Raw genomic sequence first — 23,945 nt, 5'->3', positions numbered from 1 at the left:
TAGCCCCTCTTTTTGCAAAAATAATATATAATTATTGGCAGAAAATTTGGTGTTTTTCATTGAAGTCTTCTTTAATTATATTTTTGACATATAGTAAATTGTATATATTCCGATAGTTAATGATGTTTCCATAGATATATTGTATAGTGATGAGATCACGGTAATTAGCATATCCATCATCTCAAACATTTATCATTTATTGGTGTTGGGAACGTCCAATATCCTCCTTCCAACTATTTGAAACCATAATATATTATTGTTAATCATGGTAATTCTACAGTGATACAGAACACCAGAAATTATTTCTCCTATCTAGATGTTATTTTGTATCCTATAACAAATTTCTTCCTATCCCTAATGTCCCACTATCCTTCCCAGCCCCTAGTATCCTCTGTTCCACTTTTCACTTCTATAAGATAAACTTCTGTAGCTTCCGCATATGAATGAGAACATGTGATGTTTAAGATGTTTAATTTTCTTTTCCTGGCTTATCTCAAGTAACATAGTGTCCTGTAGCCCTGAAGTCTTATGTTATTGCAAACGTGAAGTCTTAAGACAGAACCCCCTGCCCTCTAGAAGCTCATCACACAGTAGGTACAATACATACAGCAAAGTATAATAGAAGCTTTTTGGTGTTTTGAGTAGAGTGTTGTGGATCCAGTGATAGAGAAAGAAAAATTTCACTGGGAAAGTTTTTTTTTTTTGAGATGGAGTCTCACTCTGTGCCTAGCTGGAGTACAATGGCACGATCTCAGCTCACTGCAACCTCCGCCTCCTGGGTTCAAGTGATTCTTCTCCCTCTGCCTCCTGAGTAGCCGAGATTACAGGTGTGCACCACCTCTCCTGGCTAATTTTTGAATTTTTAGTAGAGGCAGGGTTTCAGCATGTTGGTCAGGCTGGTCTCGAACTCCTGACCTCATGATCCACCTGCCTCGGCCACCCAAAGTGCTGAGATTACAGGCGTGAGCCACCACACCTGGCCAGAAAGTTTTTATTAAAGGATCTAAAATGCCATTAGACTTGAGTGAATGATTGATTAGAAATGTGTTAGACAGGAAAGGGCATCCCAAGCAAAGGAATATAACAGTAAACATACAGAAATGTTGTCCAGGCGCGGTAGCTCACCCCTGTAGTCCCAGTACTTTGGGAGTCCAAGGCGGGCAGATCACGAGGTCAGGAGATCGAGACCATCCTGGCTAACACGGTGAAACCCCTTCTCTACTACAACTACAAAAGATTAGCCAGGTGTGGTGGCGGGTGCCTGTAGTCCCAGCTGCTCGGGGGAGGCTGAGGCAGGAGAATGGCGTGAACCTGGGAGGCGGAGGTTGCAGTGAGCCAAGATCGCACCACTGCACTACAGCCTGGGCGACAGAGTGAGACTCCATCTCAAAAAAAAAACAAAAAACAAAAAAAACAGAAATGTTACATTTAGGGGAAGTGAATAGAATATCAAGGAGAGTTAAAAGTGCATGTTGAATTGGTAGAATGACAATAGAAGAAAGTATTTAGAAAGAAGACCTCTAACCATGTTACGAAAAACAATTTAAATGGAATTCTGAGGAATTTATTCTTTATCTACATATGTACATTTTCCTGAGGCAGGTGAATGTAAAGGAAAGGGATTAAGGTACTTCTTGATATTTGATAACTAACATTGTTCTTGTTACATTACATGAGTTTTATCAAAATTTGAAGTTGCATTTGTAATACTTTCTGTACGCCTCTACAAGAATTCTGTTTTTCTGGTAATGAGTTCATTGTCTGCTATAAGAGACAAAAGAAAATATAACCATACTTCTCTTTTAGCAGTTATGAGTGTTGTGGTATGAATCATCCTATGTTTAAATTAGCAATGAGATGTAGAGACAATAAATAAATATTTGATGTTAACTAAACTCTGAAAACGTAAGTCACAGCGTTTCCCTAATACTTAGCTGTTCAGAAGATTGTATCTATCCTTTAATTTACCTATTCTTTAAAAGTATTTTTAAACCTTATTATCTGAGTCCCCGGGGATATTGCTGTTTAATGCAAGCTATCCCTCCTTTACATTTAATTTGTAATTAGCTACCAGAATGAATTATTTATATTTCCTTAAAGTTTTTCTATAGTGTCCTTTTATACATTCAATAGGCAATTTATTAAGGTAATATTAGTATGTACAACATTAGTATAACAAGTGAACTTTTAGAAAAAAATGGCATAAAATTTTTGTAAATTAATCATGGTAAAATATTCAAGGAGCTGGGGGCTACATACTTGTGGAGTAGACCCCTATTGATGTTAGTTTTAGTATTTGACATAGTTTCTGTTTTCTGAAAAGATCAAAATTAGCAGTTCATCTTGATTTTAAAATGAGAAAATATAGATTAGCTAGTCTGTGACAACTCATGTATGTACATTTTTTTCAGCTATGGCTATATCAAACTTTCAAAAATATTTATTATAAATTTCTATTAAAATACATAATTAGATGTTTTCATGTAAGTGCAGAAGGATAATTATACTAAGCTTTTCTCATGCCAGGGTGAATCCAAACTGAGTAAACTGTGTAGGCTATGCTTGTCCTAATCTTTTCATGTCTTTTGATTGCAAGAATCTATCATTATAAAGAGATATACATGGTACTAGCTTTGATCTTCTTCCTTAGGGATGTAAGTGAAACCGCCTTCACATTTTCATAAGCTCCTTGTTTTAATTACAGTGTAAAACACTATGTTTCATATAATAGGAAGACATTTAAAATAAGATTAGTCTGACTATCTCAGAAGTGTGGGATGAAGCATTAAATAGGATAAACGAAAAACACACATATATACAACATGTTTAGCTTCTGATTCAAGGAACTCAATAGAGTGGATATATTTTTAAGTAATCACCTTGAAATACTGAAATTTTTTTCATTTCAATCCTATGTTTCTAAAAACTGACTTTGAAATGGAATATCTGGTTGAAAAATAAATAGGTGGGTTATATAGCAGGCTATTTTTAACTGCGATTTCCTAGAGGGATAATATAAAACAGTCCCCAAAACGGTAACAATGTAAATTGTCTTTAAAGTTTGAAACTTGCCTTAGCAAGCTGATAACATAGGCTCATTAGGTAAATCCCATTAAGTCTTATTCCTGAAAAAAAAAACAAAACTGTCATTTTTGAAGCATGATGGATTTGTGTATATCTCTATATACATGTGAGTATATATTGTATTATATATTGTAATTAGCTACCAGAATGAATTATTTATATTTCCTTAAAGTTTTTCTATAGTGTCCTTTTATACATTCAATAGGCAATTTATTAAGGTAATATTAGTATGTACAACATTAGTATAACAAGTGAACAAGTTATACCATTGAGGATGGGTGGTGTATTAGTCAGGGTTCTCTAAAGGGACAGAACTAGTAGGATAGATGTATATATAAAGGGGAGTTTATTAGGAGATTTTATTCACACGGTCACAAGGTGCAGTCCCACAATAGGCCATCTGGAAGCTGAGGAGCCAGAAAGCCATTCTGAGTCCCCAAACCTCAAAAGTAGGGAAGCTGATAGTGTAGTCTTTGGTCTGTGGCTGAAGGCCTGAGAGTCCCTGGTAGGTCACTGGTGTAAGTCCAAAAGCCCAAAAGCTGCAGAACTTAGAGTCTCATGTTTGAGAGCAGAAAGCATCTAGCGCAGGAGAAAGGTGGAGGCCAGAAGACTCAGCCTGTCTAGTTCTTCCACCTTCTTCTGGCTGTTTTTATTCTAGCCACACTGGCAGCAGATTAGATTGTGCCCACCTAGACTGAGGGTGGGTCTGTCTCTCCCAATCCACTGACTCAAATGTTAATCTCCTTTGGCAACCCCCTCACAGACACACCGAGGAACAATACTTTGCATCCTTCAGTGCAATCAAGTTGACAGTATTAGCCATCACAGTTGGTTTGCATATTTTCCCAAGGGATTTTTCTTCTGAGATTTTCCCAAAGAATTATTCTGTATCTATCCCTCCATATAGGCGAACATTTGGCCATTAAAACAAAATAAAATGAAGAAAACATCCAACTGTCAACTGTACACTTTTTAACCTTAGCCGGATCCTCATTGCTATCAGAAAGTTATTCTTTCACAAATTCTAAGTTGATTCCTTTCCTAACTCTACAGCAATCATTCTGAACCTTTACCACCCTTTACTGTTCTACTGTGTCCAGAGTTGGTTCCTTCTGGTGGGTTCATGGTCTCGCTGACTTCAAGAATGAAGCTGCGGACCTTAGCAGTGAGTGTTACAGCTCTTAAAGATGGCACGGACCCAAAGAGTGAATGGTAGCAAGGTTTATTGTTAAGAGTGAAAGCACCACACTTCCACAGTGTGGAACGGGACCCAAGGGGGTTGCCGCTACTGGCTGGGGTGGCCAGCTTTTATTCCCTTATTTGTCCCCTCCCATGTTCCATGTTTGTCCTATCAGAGTGCCCTTTTTTCAATCCTCCCTCCAAGTGGCTACTTTTAGGATCCTGCTGATTGGTGCATTTTACAGAGTGCTGATTGGTGCATTTTACAGAGCACTGATTGGTGCATTTTATAGAGTGCTGATTGGTGCATTTTACAGTCCCTTGCTAGCTACAGAGTGCTGATTGATGCATTTTTACAGAGTGCTGATTGGTGCATTTTACAATCCTCTTGCTAGCTACAGAGCACTGATTGGTGAATTTTACAATCCTAGCTACAGAGTGCTGATTGGTGCGTTTTACAATCCTCTTGTAAGACAGAAAAGTTCTCCAAGTCCTCACTCGACCCAGCTGGCTTCACCTCTCACTACCTTCTTCAAATTTCTAAAACTAATCCTGCTTCTCAGTTCTTTGAGAAAACACAACTGACTAAGACTATGTTAACTTTCTTCCCTACCAGCTAAAACTCGATCTATTTTGTTTTTCCATCCTTTTTCCTCAGTACAAGTGTTTCTACTATTGTTTCAGTTCTTATTCCACCTCTACAAGTTTTTCTTGGGCACATAGCTCTACTTTCACCTTCTTCTTGGGTCTCCAGTCTCTCTTCCTCTAGTGGTATCTTTCCCTCAGCCTATGAGTCTACTCCAGATTTTTAGAACTCACTGTACTTGAACTTTATCATGAGTGATTCAGTTATCAGAATTTCACATAACTTTAGTGAATCTCCTTTCCCCTTGCATCCTTCTCCTGTATCTGTGGCTGAACTTTGTTTCCTCTGTCTCACTGCCTGACCTGCTCTTACCTCTTTGCCTCTTTCTTTTGACCACCTATTCATACCCCACCCTCCTCTCATTTTAATTTAATTTACACCTATTTCTATTCCTATAGTTTTTCACTGACTTCTTTTAGCCCCAGTTCTCTTTTGTTTCCAGTTTTACCCAGTCTTCTGAATTACAGACTTAAATATTTTCACTATTAGATATTTCTTCTTGGATGTCTCCAAACCATCCCATAATGAGTATTTTTTTAAATGGTTAGAAAGTCATAGATTTGGGTTCAAATATCTGAATTTAAGATCCTGGCATTCATTAGATGGTGAACATAATATTTGACTTCAGTTTCCTCTTTAAATACAGTCTTGAAATTCCATTCAACCAACATGTTTTTCCACAGTACCATCTCTTCTCACCTGGATGATTGCAATAACATTCTAGTTGATCTCCCTGCTTCCACCTTCACTTCACTGCAGTATATATTCTTAACATAGTAGCCAAAATGATTCTTTAAAAAGTAAGCCAGATCCTGATGAGAGAGGAGGAAGGAAGAAACCACTCAGTCAGGCAGTTAGGGCAGGTCCTCGGTAGAACTCCTTCAAACCAAGAACAGCCTGAAAATCAAGCTGCAGGCCCCAGATAAGAAAAAGCCCACATCCCTATATGGAAACACCCACTCTGTGAGCCCAGATGAAGAAATTTCACTACTTTTTTGGGCACATTTCTCTCCCTTTGGTACCTTTGTCCCATTTTGTACTCTTCTTCCTGATTATCTCATACCTTTCATCTGTTTTATATATACCTATCTTTCTGTGATTAGCCAAAGGGAAAGTCTTCATTTGCATAAAGTGAAATGTCACTAAAGCTATCAATTGGTTGCGGGCCAAGCCTTCACTTCTGCCTCCAACTGGTTCTTTACACTATCCTGTGTCTTCCTGAGTGTTGTGGTTTCAAAAATGGCTCATAGACCAGTCAACCCACTCCTCCTCATTCTCAGTCCATAAAAACCCCAAACCTAGCTCCACAGCCAGCAACCCTGTTTTGGGCCCCCTCTTGCTGCTCACATCTTTTCTGTCACTTAATAAATCTCTGCCTTAACCCTCTCCGGTCTGTGTGCCTTATTCTTGGTTGTGGGACAAGAATCCAGAACTCTCTGAATGGCGGAAGCAAAGAGCTGTAACGCTCCCACCCACTGAGCTGCTGGCTGCAGGAGTCAATGAGCTGTAATACTTCCTGTCACTTGCAGAACTACGAGGGTGAAAAAGTTGCAACACTGTTATGCTCCTCAGAATTTTTTAATGGTCCTCTATCCTGATTTTTGTTTGTTTGTTTGTTTTTAGTAAAAAAAAAAAAAAAAAAAAGAAAAAATCGTCATCTGATCTCTGGAATCCCATACTCCCCGACCACATCTTTTCCTAATTTATCTTTTTCTGTAGCCACATTGACCTCTTTAGTGTTCCTTAAATTTGCTGAGCACCTTCCTGCCTCACATCCTTAGCCCTTGATCTTTAATTCAAATGGGTGTCACTCTCACCTTACTTCAACCTTTATTCAAATGTCATATTCTCTGTGACATATACTCTGACCACCTATTTAGAATGTGCCTGCCTCCAAACTCTAACCGTCAATCCCCATCTTTGTTCTATTTTTCTCAATAAGGTTTATCTTTTAATATGCTATACAATTGGTTCATTTGTTTTGTTTTTGTTTCTATCCTCCCATTATAATGTAAGACCCATGATAGCAGGAATTCTGCTCTATTTTTATTTATTTATTTTCATTATCATATCCCTAGTGCCTGGAACACAGTAGAAGTTCAATATTATGTGTTGCATAAATAAGTGAATGAACAAATTGAGATGAGGTGGTACTTTTTGTAAAACATTCTGTAAAACATTCACTATTTATTCTTCTGTTATTTCTACTATTATTCCACTCCCCACCATGAGCAGGCTCACAGACACATGTACACATGAACCCGGTCTTTTTTTTTCTATCTATATATCATAAGTTTTATGATGCCATCCATTGTTTAAGTCTATATACTTGAAGACATATTGGAGCCTTTCAAATATTTAGTCACCAATTCTTAACTCATATGTCATATCACTTGGTTCAGAGTCTTCATCTAATTCCCCATTACCTTAGTCCGATCATCTTGAACTCTTCTCTAGAGAATTGCAAGAGTCTCCTAGGAGATGGCTTTGTAGCATGTTTTATTATTAATTACCTTTTCTTAAGTATTTTCCATGGCTTCAAATTATAGGCAAAATACTTCTAACGGCAATCAAGTTCCTTCATAACTGATCCTATGTTTTTAAGATGCTCTATTCCAACACCATAAATCATTTTTATGGTCTTCTTTACTCCTTTATATTTTCAACAAGTACTTATCAATTATTCACTGAGTCACACACTATGGAATGACATTTCCCCTCTCCACATAACAATTTGTTATGGTTTGGGAGGAAGGGAGATAAAATCTAGCATTTCAAGACCGTAGATCAAACATAAAATAGCTATAGATAAAATGAACATCCATTCTGACTTTTCTGGGATAAACTTGGTTTATACCTGTTGTCCCAGTGTAATTACTAATAAACCTACTTTCAGTCTCAGAACTCTCTCAGCTTGGTGATAAATTATATGGTCTCTTTATCTATAAGCAAAATAATTTGAATTTTATTCCATGCTCTTTCTCTACATTAACTTCAAAAGTTATGTGACAGCCTAAAGCAAAATGTAAGCCCTCCTCCTCTAACATTCAAGCGTACTTATAAATATCACACACCCACTGTTTGATGGGGAAAACCCAGGTCTTGTAACCTGAATGCCATTTCCATTTCAGTAGAAAATGTATTTTTTCTCAAATGCACCACAATAATTATTACCTTAGCAACCATTTACTCTAAACCGTACCTGAAATGTCCTATATTCCACTTATCCAAAGCCCACCCATCTTTAGAGGAATACAGACATCCCAAAACTATTTATTTTTTTATTTGTCTCAGCCTGTCTCTTCCTGTGGTTTCTTCTTTTACCATTTTTTGGAGAGTGAGATCTGTAGACACAACTAGTCTATTGGATCCTTTAAGACAAAGACTGGCTTATACATCTTTGATTCTACAGCACCAAGTCTGAGGCCAAATACAAAGTATGCTCAAGCAACTTAATGTAAAAAATAATTATGATAGTGGTGGTGATGAGCATGTTGTTGGTGGTTAACTTAATAAAAACATAATAGGATAAAATAAAATTTGTCAGGAAATAGCTATAGTTTGAGCATGGAAAAGGCTACTCTTATACCCCACATCTGTAGATTTTAAAGATATATGTGTTTGCAATGCATGTTTACTGAAATTTATGCTACTGGTATCAGGCGGAGGGAAGTTGAGGGAGAGTAAGGAAATATGTACCATATTAAATCAAATCTAGGATACCATTGAGAGTAAGATATAGTAGTATTTTCCATATTGCTCGGGCAAAAGTGTCAATTAAGTTATGGCCTAATGCTTTCATATCACTTGGACTTTTTATTTGATATTTATTGAAAGAGCTCACCGAGACCTATTTAACGTCGGATTTTTTAAAACTTAAGTTATTTTTATATACATATAACAAAATTACCAGTGAAATATATTGGCTAAGGTATTCCCAACACTTCTTCATATTCAGAGACCATGATTGTAAGAAACATTCCTATTTCAGACATATTAAGATGTAAAGAAGAATTAGTTTTTAAAGGGACTCACATGATATAAGAAAATATGTTGAGAAAAACAAACATCTGATGAGTTTGTGAGGACTTGAGGAAAGGCTGCAGATTTCAAATATCCTGAAACAAAGGAAGGAAAATGGTAGACGTTTTAGTCACAACCAACTGTAGAAAATCTGAGTTAGAAAAAAACCTTTATGGAAGTTTACTATCACTTCTGACATCTAGTAGCAGAAGTTGTCACCTTGGAAGTCATGGAAAAAAAAGAAAATACTGTGATATTGGGTATCCAACTCACGTAGAGACATGAAGCCATAGTATCAGGATGGATGGTTAAGAACTGAATACTCAGAAATGGATTTTTAACTATAATATTAATATTTAACTCAACTGATTTTTTCTTTCTCTCAGAGCTGAGAAAGAAGCTAAAATTTCTATGCTCAAGAGCCTCTGCTTTGATTCAACATCTTATACAAAACTAACTTGCTGGAATATCTATATTCCATCTTTTATCCGAAAAAGCCCCTAGTCATAAACAGGAACAGAATTTTTAACTATTTCCAGAACAGATTGTGTGAACCTATAACAAAGTCAGGTGTATTAAAATTGTGTGTTTGAGCTGAGTGGTTAAAATTAAGAAAAATAATTGGTTTGTCTTTGCTGCTGAACAGAAAATGTGGATCATATTCATGTACCTTTTACGTATTGCTTTTTCACATTTCATCTTTGTACTGCTCCTTCTGCCCATGTTCAGATCATTCATATTTTATTTCGAAACATTTTCATTTTCAGATCAGCAGTTGTGTGATCCTGGTGAATTTCTTTGCCACGATCACGTGACTTGTGTCTCCCAGAGCTGGCTGTGTGATGGGGACCCTGACTGCCCTGATGATTCAGACGAGTCTTTAGATACCTGTGAGTAGAAAGGTTCTCATGCCATTCGGCTTTACCTTACACGTGAAACTAAATGTCAGTTGTTTTCGCAGATGACTGCTGTTCTAGATGATTCTTTCTTTCTTTCTTTTTTTTTTTTTCCAAATAGCCTAAGAAACTTGAAACCTTTTGTTTGTGTGTTTTCAGCTATGAGTATGTGAAGGAGAGCATAAAATGCAGTTTTGGAGTGTGAATTAACTTATGAAAGGAAGAAAATGTGAGGTTAATTATTTCAATGTGATTGTGTTAACACTAGAAAAAAATGACTTGAGAAAATTTAAAATATAGCCCTAAAAGGGAAAAGACCTTCCCCAATAAATTATCTCACACATTTTGAGACAGAAAGAATATTGAAGAAATCAAGCTTTAGTTCCCATGTTATTTATATTAATATCTTAGGGCAGTACACAAATAATTGAACATATTTTCCTTTGAGACTGAAAGATAGAAACTTATCCATTCATAGAGTTAGGATCTTTGTCTTTGTAATATCAGATTCAGAAACCCTTAGTATACATGAATCCTAATCATAGTTGTACTACTATAACTTGGAATCCACCGAAGGCTTTTTCCGTATTACACATACCACCATAACAAAATTATAAATAATAATATGACCATAGCTAAATATGGCCCACTTTTTAAAAATACCCACTTATCATAAGGGGTATGAACAGTCCCCTGAATATTGATAGTGATATTTCTAGAACTTCCCATATCAACCTTTGCTCCTCAGGCAACCAGGTATGCTGACATGTAAATATCATCCCCAGAGTAACCACATAGTTGTATGAAGCTAATGTGAAAAAAAAAAATCCATCTTCGTTGCTTGATACTGTAGAAATAACAATTATTGGTTTCATTTTCCATTTTCATCTATCCGTTTACAAGTCTTGCAGACAGTTTTGAAGAAAACCTTGATGTTAGAGGCAAATGCTTATTAATTTCCTTTATGTTCGACGTCTTTTTAAGGTTTCTCAAACAGTGAATCCTTGAATATTTGCAGGAATTGCTTCTCTTTATTTTGAGCCGACCACTTTTTCCACAGGAAGAGGTTATAGTCATTTACTACTTACACTTCTAATTTTCACCAGTTTCACTAGTTAACTCCCAAAAACCTTTCAAAACTCTTTACTAGACTCCTTATAGCATAGACAAGGTTCTCAGCAGATAAGTTAAAAACAAAAGATTCATAGGAAAAATTCTAATGGATAAATTGTGATAAACCCATATAGAGGAATATTATTTGGTAATAAAAAGGAATGAAGTACTCATACATGCTACAACATGGATGAACCTTGAAAACATGCTAAGGGGAAGAAGCTCATCAAAAGAGATCACATGTTTTACGATTCCCTTCATATTATACAAGATGCAAAATAGGCAAATCTATAGAGGTAGAAAGTGGGAGAGGGGTTGCTAGGGGCTAGGTAAGGTGGGACACAGGGAAAGGAATGAGGAATGACTGTTATTGAATATATGGTCTTTCGGGGGTTGATGAAAATGTTCTTAAACGAGATTGTGATGATGCTTGCACAACTCTGTTGATATGTTTTAAACATGGGAATGTACACTTTAAATGGGTGAACTATGTCATGTGAATTATATCTTAAAGGTGTTTGAAAAGGGAAGATAGATCTCAATATTGTGCATATGGATGAAGAAATATAGGAATGTGGATAAACAACAATAATAAATGCTTTGGCCCTACATTATACAAGTAGTGAGACCATATTTCAATATCCCAACTCTTTTTAACCTTTAGCCCTCTCCTTTTCAAGTGCTATCTAGAAATGAAATTCTCTCCTCTTCAGCTACAAGGAAAGACTGCTATAGCATAATCAGAGTAAGAGTCAAGTTCTTGCATTCTGCCCTGATCCTCCCATGAATTCTGTGATGGAGAAAATAACAAGGACATGACATAGATTTGCAGCATTCATATGCAGGAAAGCCAGGGTGGAGAGGAAACACCATAGAACTGTGTGACTGGCACAGTGCAATAGCAGTTGAGAAGAAATGGTGGCATAGCACATCTAAGCCAGAGTCTCCTTCATACTGGTGAAGAATGATGAACAAGAATATTCCCTTTGTGCCAAGAGGGAGCCCAGTGGAGAAGCGGACTGGAGAGATTTTTTGTCTAAAGGGGCACTAGTAACCTGTGTAGTCAGTAGGTAAAGTCCAGAGAGAAAAGAGACCTCTCAATGCATGTCAAAGTAGGTGATGACAAATATTCACCCATCCTCCTATGCCCACTCCATGTCTCTAAAAACATGGCAGATACCCAGCAGGCCCACACCAGTGTACCAGGCCTGTATGCACCCTGACTGATTAGGCATCTACTCAAAATGGTCAAAGTCTCCACTGCAATGCTGTTAAATATTTGAATAGCCACCCTGCCCATAAGGCACATACCACCTTGAATTTGTGTAAAAAGGTGGTCCTTCAATTCACAGAGTTTAGGGGCTTTTAGCAGATGGAGGCCTCAAATTGGAAATTGCATGTCAGTTAATTAAAAATAGAGATTGATATTCTGCTTACTTAGTTTGTAAAATAAAATTCATACCTGCTCAAGATATTTTTGGCAGTTGTTTAAATATACAGTCCTTTCCTCTCCTCTCCAATAACATTTGGTGGATTCGAACTTAAAAGGTTTCTTCACTTTGGCCATTCATATTTTATCCTCTAACATTAAAATTGCTGAATATCCTTAAAGGCAACACTGAAACTGCTCTTTATTAATCAGCCACATAACAAAGACAGAGAAATAACTATTTTTGGTACCTATTTTGTTCATTTAATCTGTTCAAGATATTTAGATTTATATTTAATTAGCCTGTTCCATATAAATGGTTTCCATCAATACCAATTGAAATTTGGACATGCATAGAAAAAAAGCGTTATGAAAATATCAGTCTTTTGCAATTTAAATTTCTCAATCCAGATGTTCATCATTATCATTTTCTGTAATCACAGTACTTTGTAATGTGTTGTTTTATGATAGTCACATGCAGTCATCACTAATCTACATAAAATAATTGCATAATTTTATAATTATATGAATGTATACATTTGATATGAAAGATAAATATTAACAATGGAAAACCTTGGAGACTGATTCTTAGGAAGGATAATTTTGTGCTCAGTATATGAACAAAAGTAAGTTAACATCTTTGCTTTGAAGACAAAGTATGTTGTATCTACAAAATATTAGATAAAAACAGCTGATGCAATAGTTATTTTTTTCTGAAATCCACTTAGCTTTAAAATTATAGAAAGACCACTCTAGCACAGAATTTATTGTGACATTGTAAAATCTCTGAAGTGACAAAGTTCTAACAGGAATTAAGTGGATATTGTTTGGGAAGAAGAAAAGCTTTACTTATCAAATGCTTTAGAAGGAAATCATATGTACAGAACAATAAGAAATCCTGGAAACTAAATAAAATTTAGATATTTAGAAATCTGAAAGTTTATTGAGTCCATATTTTCCTTCTCTTTGTGTGTGTTTGTGCCCAGGATCTAGAGTATTCTCTAGTATTCATGAAGCAGGAGTTAAAATTTAGTGATACCAATACACATAGAAAACTGTTGTGTGAGGTTGACTTACAAATAAGCTGATTTCATGTTGGGAAGAATTATCTAAAATACACAATTGGAAAATTTTAATAATTTATAATCTTACTATTGTATATGAGAAAGGACTTTTAGTCATAAAAATGAAAGCCTTTATTTCTGCATATTATTTAAAATAATTTTTCAAGTGTCTAAATAAAGACTAACACCAGTTTTAGGTTCTATGAGGCAATAAGAATAGAAAATCAGGGAAATCACCATCTTTCTACTCATAACTTTCAACCCAGTGTTGTTAGCATAGCATGTGATGAGAATGAAAATAAATAGTGGAAGTCTTTATTTAGAGAATGAAAGCTTGGTACCACCTGTAGCAGGAACGTCTTCTTGAAAGGCACTTTTATTCTGAGGTATTCAAAATTTAATTCCTGCTAGAATTTTCTGTGGAATGCTTAATGATACTTCCTTTTCAACACTTGGCTCCAGCTGATGTATGATATTTTCTGGAAATCTGACATCATTATACTTAAAACTAGATTATTTCTTTTTAAGAAAGGAAGGTATTAGCCATGCTATTCAAACTTCTTCCCTATTTCCCACCCATTTCCCTTCACAGAATCATTGAGTGAGTTCTTCAGTCACAGATCGTGTTTTGGACATAAAGACTCATTGACCAACAAAGGAGAATAAAAATGTCCTAAGCAAATATTTGCAAGCTGGACTCTTCTCTGTCCTGTCATTCTACAAGGGTCAGCATGCTTTTTCTGCAAAGACCAGATAGTAAATATTTAGGCTTTAAAGGCCCATATGATCTCTGCTGCATATTCTTTGTTTTTATTTGTTTTTCAGTTTGTTTTGAAAACCTTTAAAAGGGAGGAAGAAAACAAAATCTCTCAGCTTACAGTCTGTATAGTAATAGGCCACAGGTCAGATTTGGCCAGCAGACTATATAATTTGCCAAATCTTTGTTGTAGTAGCGTAGCTGAAATGTATCTGCTATACAGTTGAGGCAGGTCTGTGCTCAGGCACTGCTGCTACATGGAACAGCATAACCAAACACAATGAATGCACGAAGCACAGAGTTTTGTTTGCATCCACCAGTCATGGTGCCAGACTGATGCAATATGGTGTAGTCTACATATGCTGGGTTTTGTTTCCTTCTGTTTTTGCATACTTCCTTATTGGTTAGGATTGCATTTGACCGCATGTTATAGAAACAGTGACTTAACTGAATAGGGGTTTTCTTTCTTCATAAAAAGTTGCAAAAGTGGATAATTCAGAACTGATATGACAGATTCAGAATGACAACAGGCTTCTTCTATCTTTCCTTACTCAGTCCCATATCCACAGTATGGCTGCTTCTCCCCTAGTAGATAACCTCATTTTGGACAACCAGAAGGAAAAGAGTAAAGGGAAAAGGCAAATGCCAGTTGAGCCTCTCTGTTAGGAAAAGGATAAATTTCACAGAAAGCAAACGCAGTAGATCTCCTTCACCAGAATGGGTTATATGGGGCATGGGGCAATGAGTATCGTCAACAAGACCTGTTGCTTTCCAAAACAATATTTGGAGTTCTGCTAGTAAAGAAAAGGGGAGAAGAGATATTGGGCAGGCAAAGGAACTTGGTAGTATGTACCACAGTGTCCCTTCACTCTCCTCTTTGGCTTCTGCTGCATAGGAGATGGTATGCACGTGCATGATCACAGCAACTGCTTGGCTCCAAGGCTCAGTTTTTCCATGAATATCTTTGCTCTTGGACAACTAATTTAACCATATTGTGCCTCCATTGCCCCATCTGTACAATGGAAATTATAGTACCTGCCTCACGGTAAAGTGCTCAGAATAAGTGCCTATTCCATAGTAACATTCCTTCTCCACTCCATACCCCACCTGCCTTCCAGATGCCCAGAGCACCAATGATGCACCTTACCTTGAGGTTCTTTTGATACACCATCCAACTGCCCCCTCTCAGTCAATCCTCTCTCATTCTTGCTCAAAACCTAACTGAAAGTCAGTTCTATTCCCTAAGGACATGTCTAGGAAGAGGTTTAATCTACATATGCTAATTCAAGTTAAGTTATAAATAATTTTTAATGATCAGATATATTAAATTCAAACACTGGGATACATTTGGTATAGAAATTATTTGGGGGCAGGTGACTTTTTCTAGGAACTCTTCCAAAAACATTGATGTTGAATAATTGACTAAATTTGAAATACATGTATTAAAAAATACAATAGTCAAAAATACTAATTGACATGCAGTCCTGAAATGTAGATAATGTCTCATTTTTGAAAAATAAAGAAGTTGAGTTTATAATCCTTCTCTCCCCTTCTAAGTTAGCTCTTGTTAGGGAAAGCAGAGTTTACATTTCTTTGAACTTGCCCTCCTTTTTTGAAATACTGAGATAAAGCAGGATCCAATTCCTAAAAGAACCCTTCAGGCCACCTAATTTAAAAATACATTGTCATTTGAAAATCATGGAAGGCCATCCCAAAAGGGTTGTTTCACGCTGGCTTTGGCAGTGATCAGTTCTAATTGAACAATGCAATAAAAAGAACAAGTCTCTTGGGTACTAGGAAGAGAAGCATCTATGAAAAATGAAAATGTCTATAAGTCATTAGGTGAGACGTGAATCTGCATGAATTGACCAATGCTTCCATTATGTTTCCGTTGTTGTGAGATTTTAAACTTTATTTAGGTAGTAGGATTTTAATGAACTTCTTATATTCATACACTGACCTTTCCCCTTGGATATAAGATAGAAATCCTTTTGTAATTTCCTTCTGAACTTTCTATCTTTGACATAGGTCAGAGAAATAAAATAGAATTCAGGTGGGAGGTTATTAGCAAACAGATACTGCCCTTTAAAATTATATAGTAGAATAAGGCACTGAAAGTAGACTATAGGAACTATAAAACAGATAGAAGTATGGTCCATGTTTCTAAGTAATGCTGATTTAGAGGTCACTTTGCAATGAGCTAATATGTAAGAGTCACAAAGCTAAGCTTTTCGTTAGGTAGAAAAGCTGAAGTGATCTTACAGATTAAAGGGAAAGCATATGAGACCCATGAGGACAGTTTATGTCTCTTTCAATTCTTTTTGTTTTGTTCTTCATTTTATTCTGAGACTCCTCTCTTCAGCAGTAGAGAGGCCAAAAAGCATTGACCCTTCTTTAATAATAAAAAGACTCCCACTTAAGAGTTGATATGCAGGGGGGATAGGAAGGTGGGGATCAGTGTAATTGTGAATTGAAAGGGCCTAACACTGGTACATTTGCCCAGTACAGTAGGGTCGGAGTAGAGGGTGACATTTCTCCTCATTCTGCCCTCACAATGCTCTAATGGGTCTCTGAGAGTCTGCCTCTACAATTTAAAAAAAAAAAAAAAAAGGTTGATTGCAGGCATAGGTGATGGAACTACAATTCACACAGGCATAGCGAGCTCAGCAATGACAAAAGCCTCACCTTTTCACTCAAGAAGTCACTGCTTTTCGGTCTTCTGATCCAAGACCACAGGTCACAGAATAAAAGGGGACACATGTCCCTCAGGTGGGGCTATAAACTATAGGGAATGAAAACTTTGAAATGATGTAAAATAACAGGGGTGAAATGAAATACAGGAATTCTAGAAACGACTGGTGAAATCTCCTTGGCTTAAAGGATGATGTACTGTAAACAAACGCTCTTGCAGGACTCTACAGGGACAAAGCTGAAGGCTGAGCAAGGAGTCTTCCCAGAAACTATTCAATCCATCATTTATCTACAACTAATCTAGCATTTGGGGTTGTGGATGAAGGCTTCTTACCTTTCATGGGTGAGCACATTTCTTCCCGGAGGACGCTTTATTCTTTATAGTCAGTGTATAAAATTTACATTTGACTTTCACTCAGAAGTGCTTCTAAAATGACATATTTTGCTAAATGAAGCACTAAAGGATGTTGTGTTCTAAGAACTTATTTTTAATGGTAATGCCTTTTTTTCTCTCTCCCTCTCCCCATGTCTTCCATCATTCTATCCTGAAATACCTCTACTCTCTGCCTATGGAATTTTCAGTAGGACAAAGCATCTCATCAGTTTACTAATTGCTATATTGTCCCTGTTGAAGTTCAGGCAATATAACTGACTTTGGGTTTTTGTTTTTGTTTTCCCTAAAAACTTCATAACATTAGCTTTTCTGATTTTCAGGATGGCAGAAATTGCTCTCAAAGGAGAAAAGTTCAGGCAAAGATAGGTGAAGAAGGGCTTGGGTAGGAGGGATCCAAACCTCATAGTTTCTATTTTTGTACTGAAGAAAGATACCTTGGGAGGGAAGAGTATGCTCATATTATTCACTGGTCAACCCTGAAAGATCAGATACAAGAGAGAATTCCTCAAACTGAGACACATTTTCCTCGGTACCCAGCAGCAACGAAGAAAGCAAAAACACTTCCCAACACCTCTGACTTAGTTGCCAACAGAAAAGTAATTGTTAATACAAAACACTCATCTTAGAATTCAGCATGAATTTAGCAAGCAGGTGGCCATTTACAAGCAAACAAAAGAGGTCTCAGCGGAAACCAACCTTGCAGATTTCTTGATCTTGGACTTATGGCCCCCAGAACTGTAGGAAAATAAATTTCTGTTGCTTAAGCCATCTAGTGTATGGTATTTTGTTATGGCAGCCCTACCAGACAGCTATATATCCTACTATATAGCTATTAACAGTTGATGTATTTTAATACCAGTGTAAGAAAAATCCAGCAATTAAAAATTCTTAAATTTTTCTTGAAGATATATACTAAATATTACTAAATTCTAGAGTACTAATGTTATAGACATTATAAGCCTGTTAAAGAAATGTGAAATGAAATCACCAGTTTCTGGTGGGGTAAAAGGAGTTACAAACCTTTAAGAACACCTAATGTAATTATACAGAGTTATTATGCAAATGAAAAAGCACTTCTCACTGAAAATCCATTGAAAAATTCTATACTGCAAATATATGTTTTTTTCAAGTATTGATAGATGATGGGTTGCTCCAAACTTTTCAAAAATAGGTTTGCCTGAGACCTGTCCTCCTGGTGATCTAGCACATGCAGATGGAAGTGCAGTTAATGGCTCTCTTTGCAAAGCTATCTCGTTACAGCACAAAAAACAGGCCAGGTGCAGTGGTTCAACCCTGTAATCCCAGTGTTTAAGGAAGCCAAGGCAAGAGGATTACTTGAGCCCAAGAACTCAAGGCTGCAGTGAGCCATGATTGAGCCACTGCCCTCCAGCCTGGGTGATAGAGCAAGATCTTGTCTCTAAAATATATAGAAACACACACATGCATGCACATATAAACAAACTTGTATACTTGACCAAAGTACCATTATTTTCTGAGGAAAACAGTAGAAATGTATAACAGATGTATACGTCCAAACATGCATATAATTAATATTCTATATGAGGTTATAATCTATATTAGATTATTGTAGTTTTCAATTCTGAATCGATCATTGGGTTAGGCAATAAAGTCTATGTAATTTGACAGTAAAAAGAAATGTTTCTTTCTCCACAAGGGCTTTTGCAGAATTTTGTTACATTTTGCTTTCAAATGTGCACATTAGGCAATTCAATTTTGAAATAAATGATACATTATCCATTTTCACTTAAATCGTGAAAAATATTTTGTCATTGAGCTACATTTCTCATAATATATAAGTGCTTTTTATTTACAAAAACTAGAAACCATTCAATCAATCAGCAGCTATTTATTGTGGGACTACTGCATCAAGGTGCTTCTGAGCACATAAAAGCAACAACAATTTATTCCATGCCTTTTCATGTGCCATAGCTTTAACCTATGCTAGTTTTTTTCTCACTTTATCTATTCTGGTTAAATGCTATTCTTTCCATGATAAAGAAGATGATGTTTATGATAAAGACTAATGATGATTACTGACACGAATGAATGATTCATATGTGCCAGATGCTGTGCTGTGAAGGTTACATGGATTATCTCCTTTGATCCTGACAAAAACCCTGAGCAGAGTGTCAGGTACAGTTGCTCAGGTTGTCCAAGGTACTGGAGTGACATAAATATTGCACATAGCATGGGTGTATATATTTTCTCACAAGTGGAAATACATTATCTTGAAGAGGAGGCAATATTTTCTAATTTGCATGAAGACGCAATAGGAGATTGGTGGCCCTACTTATGATAGTATTCATGGTCCCCTTTTACAGGGGATAAAAATAAAGCAAAAGGAGATTTACTTAAAGTAATTAAGTGATAGAGCTACAAGTGAACACTGCAGCATGCTATATAGCCTGCAGTTCAAGGGATTACCAGGGTCAACATCTTGACGCTTAGTGGAGCAATATTGTCATGCCTGCCAGTGTCACATTGCACTCAAGTCAACCTGCTTTCCATGATGCCATACAACCTCATGTACATATGCTATCCAGATATATGTATGTTCAGCCATTCAGTTTAGACACAACAGATTATAATTGAGTGACTACTATATGACAGGGCCTGTGGTTGATATTGGGAATAATAAGATAAATATGCCAAAGATGAAAGAGAGATGTAGTAATAATTGGAGAGAAGATTTAAATTGTTTATTTTCCAATTAGAAAGGATATGATCATAAGAGTATATATGTTACTGTGGTAATAAATGTATAATTTATATAGGTTAATATTTATATACATATGCACATGAAGTTTGTGTGTATATAATTAATCTGGAAAAAAGAAGTATAACATCATCTTAGCCTCTCTCTCTGTCATATACACACACATACACACTCTTTAAAAACAGTGTTAAACATAACAGTGAAGATTCTGGATTTTTAAATCAGTTTTTTTTATTTTTGTGTAATAAATTACCACAAATTTAAGATGTTGAGGCCCATTTATTATCTCTCAGTTTTGTGGTTCAGAAGTGAGGGGGGATCAAATGGGTTTTCTCCATAAGGCCTCACAAGGCTGAGATCAAGGAGTCCCTCAGGCTGGGGACTTATCTAGAGGGTGTGAGGAAGAATCGGCTTCCAGGCTTATTTAGGGTCTTGGCTGAATTCAGTTTCTTGTGGTTTTAGGACCAAGGACACATTTTCTTTCTGGTTGTCAGCTGCAGCCACGCTCAACAATTAAAAGCAATCTACATGTCTTGGCATGCAACCCCTTCATTTTCAAACCAAGCAGTGGTGTGTCAAAACCCCCTCACGTTTCATGATTCAAATCCCTGGCTTCCGCTTCTGTGGCCAAATGGGGAAAACACTCTGTCTTTAAAGACATCATGTGACTAGAACACTTAGCTATCTCCCTTTTGTCACAGAATGTGATATAATCCCAAGAAGGGTATCACATTATACTCACAGCTTCTACCCACATTCTAAAGAGAGGGAGTTAGACAAGGGTGAGGGTCATTGGGAGTCATTAGAATTCCAACTGACATACTGTATTTGTCTGCGTGGGCTGCTTTAAAAAAATACCACAGACTGGGTGGCTTAAACAAAACTCATTTATATCCTTGTAGTTCTGGAGGCTGGAATTCTGAAATCAACGTCTTGGTAGGATTGGTTTCATTCTTCCGCCTTTCTCCTTGGCTTTCAGGTGGCTGTCTTTGTCTAGTGTCTTCACAGGGTTATCCCTCTGAGTGTATCTGTGCCCTAATCTCATCTTCTCATAAGGACACCAGTCATATTGGATTAGGGCCCACCCATAAAACCTCATTTTACCTTAATTACCTCCTTAAAACCCTATCTTGAAATACAGCCACATTCTGAGGTACTGAAGTTTAGGACTTCAACATATGAATTTTGGGAGGACCAATTCAGCCCATAACACACAAGATAATTTTGCTTTTTAAAATATATATATATATATATTTTTTTTTTTTTTTTTGAGACAGAGTCTTACTCTGTTGCCAGGCTGGAGTGCAGTGGCACCATCTCGGCTCACTGCAACCTCTGCCTCCCGTGTTCAAGTGATCCTCCTGCCTCAGCCTCCCAAGTAGCTGGGACTATAGGCACCCACCACCACGCCCAGCTAATTTTTGTATTTTTAGTAGAGACGGGGTTTCACCACGTTGGCCAGGATGGTCTCAATCTCTTGACTGCGTGATCCACCCGCCTTGGCCCCCCAAAGTGCTGGGATTATAGGCGAGAGCCACCGTGCCTGACCTTTAAAATATATTCTAAGACATCTTTAGTCACCAGCTTATCTCATAAAGATTACTTGTTACTTGTTTTAAAAGTTGAATTTGCTCCCTCTGCTTTTTATTGTGAACTTTCAGCTGACAGAAAAATCAGAAGAATAGTATGATAAACACCTGTATACACTGGATTTATCAATCATTACATTTTGTTGCATTTTTTTCTTCTTTATCTGTCTCTAATACATATTTGTCATGTTCACATACATATACATTTGTATGTTTATACATGTTTTTTGCCAAACCATTTTAATATATGCAGACATGATGTGTTTACACCTAAATCTTTCTAAGAACAATACATATTCTTATATAACCCTTACATAGGTATAATATTGTATAATATCTAATTCACATTCAAATTTCTCCAACTGTCCCCATAGTATTATTTGTAATTATTTTACCGAATCCAGGATCCAGCCAAGGGTAATGCATTGCCTATAATTGTCATAGGTTTCTAGTCTTCTTTAATCCAGAATATTTTCCAGTTTTTCTTTTGTTTATTATGAAATTGATATTTACCTATAGAATATCACACAATCAAGGTTTTTCTGGCTGTTTTCTGACCAGGTAAATACTTTCCCAATAATATGCCGTAAGTTATGGTACACTTTCCTCATTGTGTTTAATCAAAAGGTAGGTTGGTTTGATGCTGCTTAATAGCTTCATAACCAACATTAAATTACAACAAAATGTTTTTCAGAACATAAGGCATAGCTGTAAACCTTATAGCTAAGTAATTCAAGATAGAAGGAGTCTTGTATGGTTCTAACTCTTCCATTAGGAAAAGGACTTAGAAAACTATAAAACTTAAGACCTTAGAATCGAGCATATCCTTATGTTATTTGAATTTGAAAATATATACCAAAAGAAGAATGGGGCTGATAAATTTGAACTTTGCATTTTTTGAATTGTGTCACTCACCCTCCCTTTCCCCTGCCCAAAACCTTATATTGGATTTTCCTAGTCTAGCTAAATATGACACACAGAATAACTGTTACTTCTGTTTCAAGGAACAAATACTCTGTTTCCCTCATGACACTGTTAGAATCCTTAAGGACAGCAATCTTTTTCTCTCTTTGTGTCTGCATCCATTGTTCTGCATACAGTGAGCAGACTATACTTTTTCTTTTTTGCCTGAGATTTAAAAAATAAGTCCATAGGCAGTTTCAGATATGATGCAGAGCACGTGAATTCCCTGAAGATATATATAGTTATATACATATATATATGATTATTTTCAAAGTTCAACTGGAAGTTTACTTGACTAGGTACCTTCTTTATAGAATTCATGAGTCACAGAATTATATCCAACATACTTTAAGAAATTTACACAATTGCTTTGTGAACTGCTTTCTTCACATAAATGAGGAAAAAACTCCTTGAGACACGGACAGGCTACCTTTTAAAATTTTTTCATCCAATATTTCTTTTACTACTGTCAACAAGTTTTTTGTATATATATTTAATTGGTTCAGCAATGAAACAATTGAATGTAGTATTTCAAAAGGGAAAGTAGACCCTGAAGAAGATATCATTTCACACACACAAAAAAATTCCTCCCAAAGATGGTAGTTATGTAAGGCCCTACTCTTTGATGATAGTGAAAGAAAACATTTGAATCTGCTTTACAACTGCAAATGCAAGAGAAAATGTTTGCAAGTAGAGGAACCTATAATATAGCCGTCTCTGTGATGTTGACAACTGTCAGGATTTCAGCCAAATTGAGTATTGATGACTCTGCATTCCTACTGGAATCTTTTCACGTGGCATACAAAGAATAAAATGCTATCTCTATGTTCAGATTGAAATTGAAGGTAAAGAATAAAAGAAAGAAAAAAGAAATCATACCGGTCCTAGTTTTTTTAAAAGAGCCTGCCTATAATAGCATCCAAATTGAGGCAAGGCAGATAAGATACATTCTTACAATCCTAAACCAGAAAGCAGTTTATAAATTTAACAAGATATTAATGATGCCTTCACTACTATAGTGATGGATATGTGTGTGCAAATAGTTTACCTTCAAGGTAAGTGGATTCTTGAAGGTATGAATGTTGAATTTCTGCACTCCAATTGGAACCATGTAATTGGGTTGGATTACCACAACTATTTTTCTAGTAATCTTTAAGTATTTCTTTCATTGATAAATAGAAATAAAAATATATAGTAAGTTTGACATTTGTTTTAAACTTTTGGGGACTGACTGATATTTGACAGAGTGAGAGAATTTGTTATTCCTCAAAAACTGATTTAACAAATTAGATACGTGTTCTAGGCTCAAGGGATCATAGTAATTGGATTGGCTATCAATAATATACTATTAAGTAGCTGAGATTGGCTTGTGTTTAAGAT

At 36.3% G+C, this 23,945-nt stretch overlaps 1 protein-coding gene across 1 annotated transcript in view; it reads left to right on the top strand.

Moving 5' to 3' along the window:
- The window catches only part of LRP1B (LDL receptor related protein 1B), a 1,899,171-nt gene that overhangs the window by 311,941 nt on the left and 1,563,285 nt on the right, over positions 1–23,945 (top strand). Inside the window, exon 2 of the mRNA XM_024243817.3 lies at positions 9,700–9,822. Coding sequence (XP_024099585.3) covers positions 9,700–9,822 — 123 coding nt within the window. The remainder of the gene's footprint in view (positions 1–9,699; positions 9,823–23,945) is intronic.

This window comes from Pongo abelii, chromosome 11, assembly GCF_028885655.2.
Source record: "Pongo abelii isolate AG06213 chromosome 11, NHGRI_mPonAbe1-v2.0_pri, whole genome shotgun sequence".
In the NCBI taxonomy this organism is placed as follows: domain Eukaryota; kingdom Metazoa; phylum Chordata; class Mammalia; order Primates; family Hominidae; genus Pongo; species Pongo abelii.
Note: the sequence above shows the minus strand (reverse complement) of the source record. Positions and strands in the feature narration are given on the sequence as shown.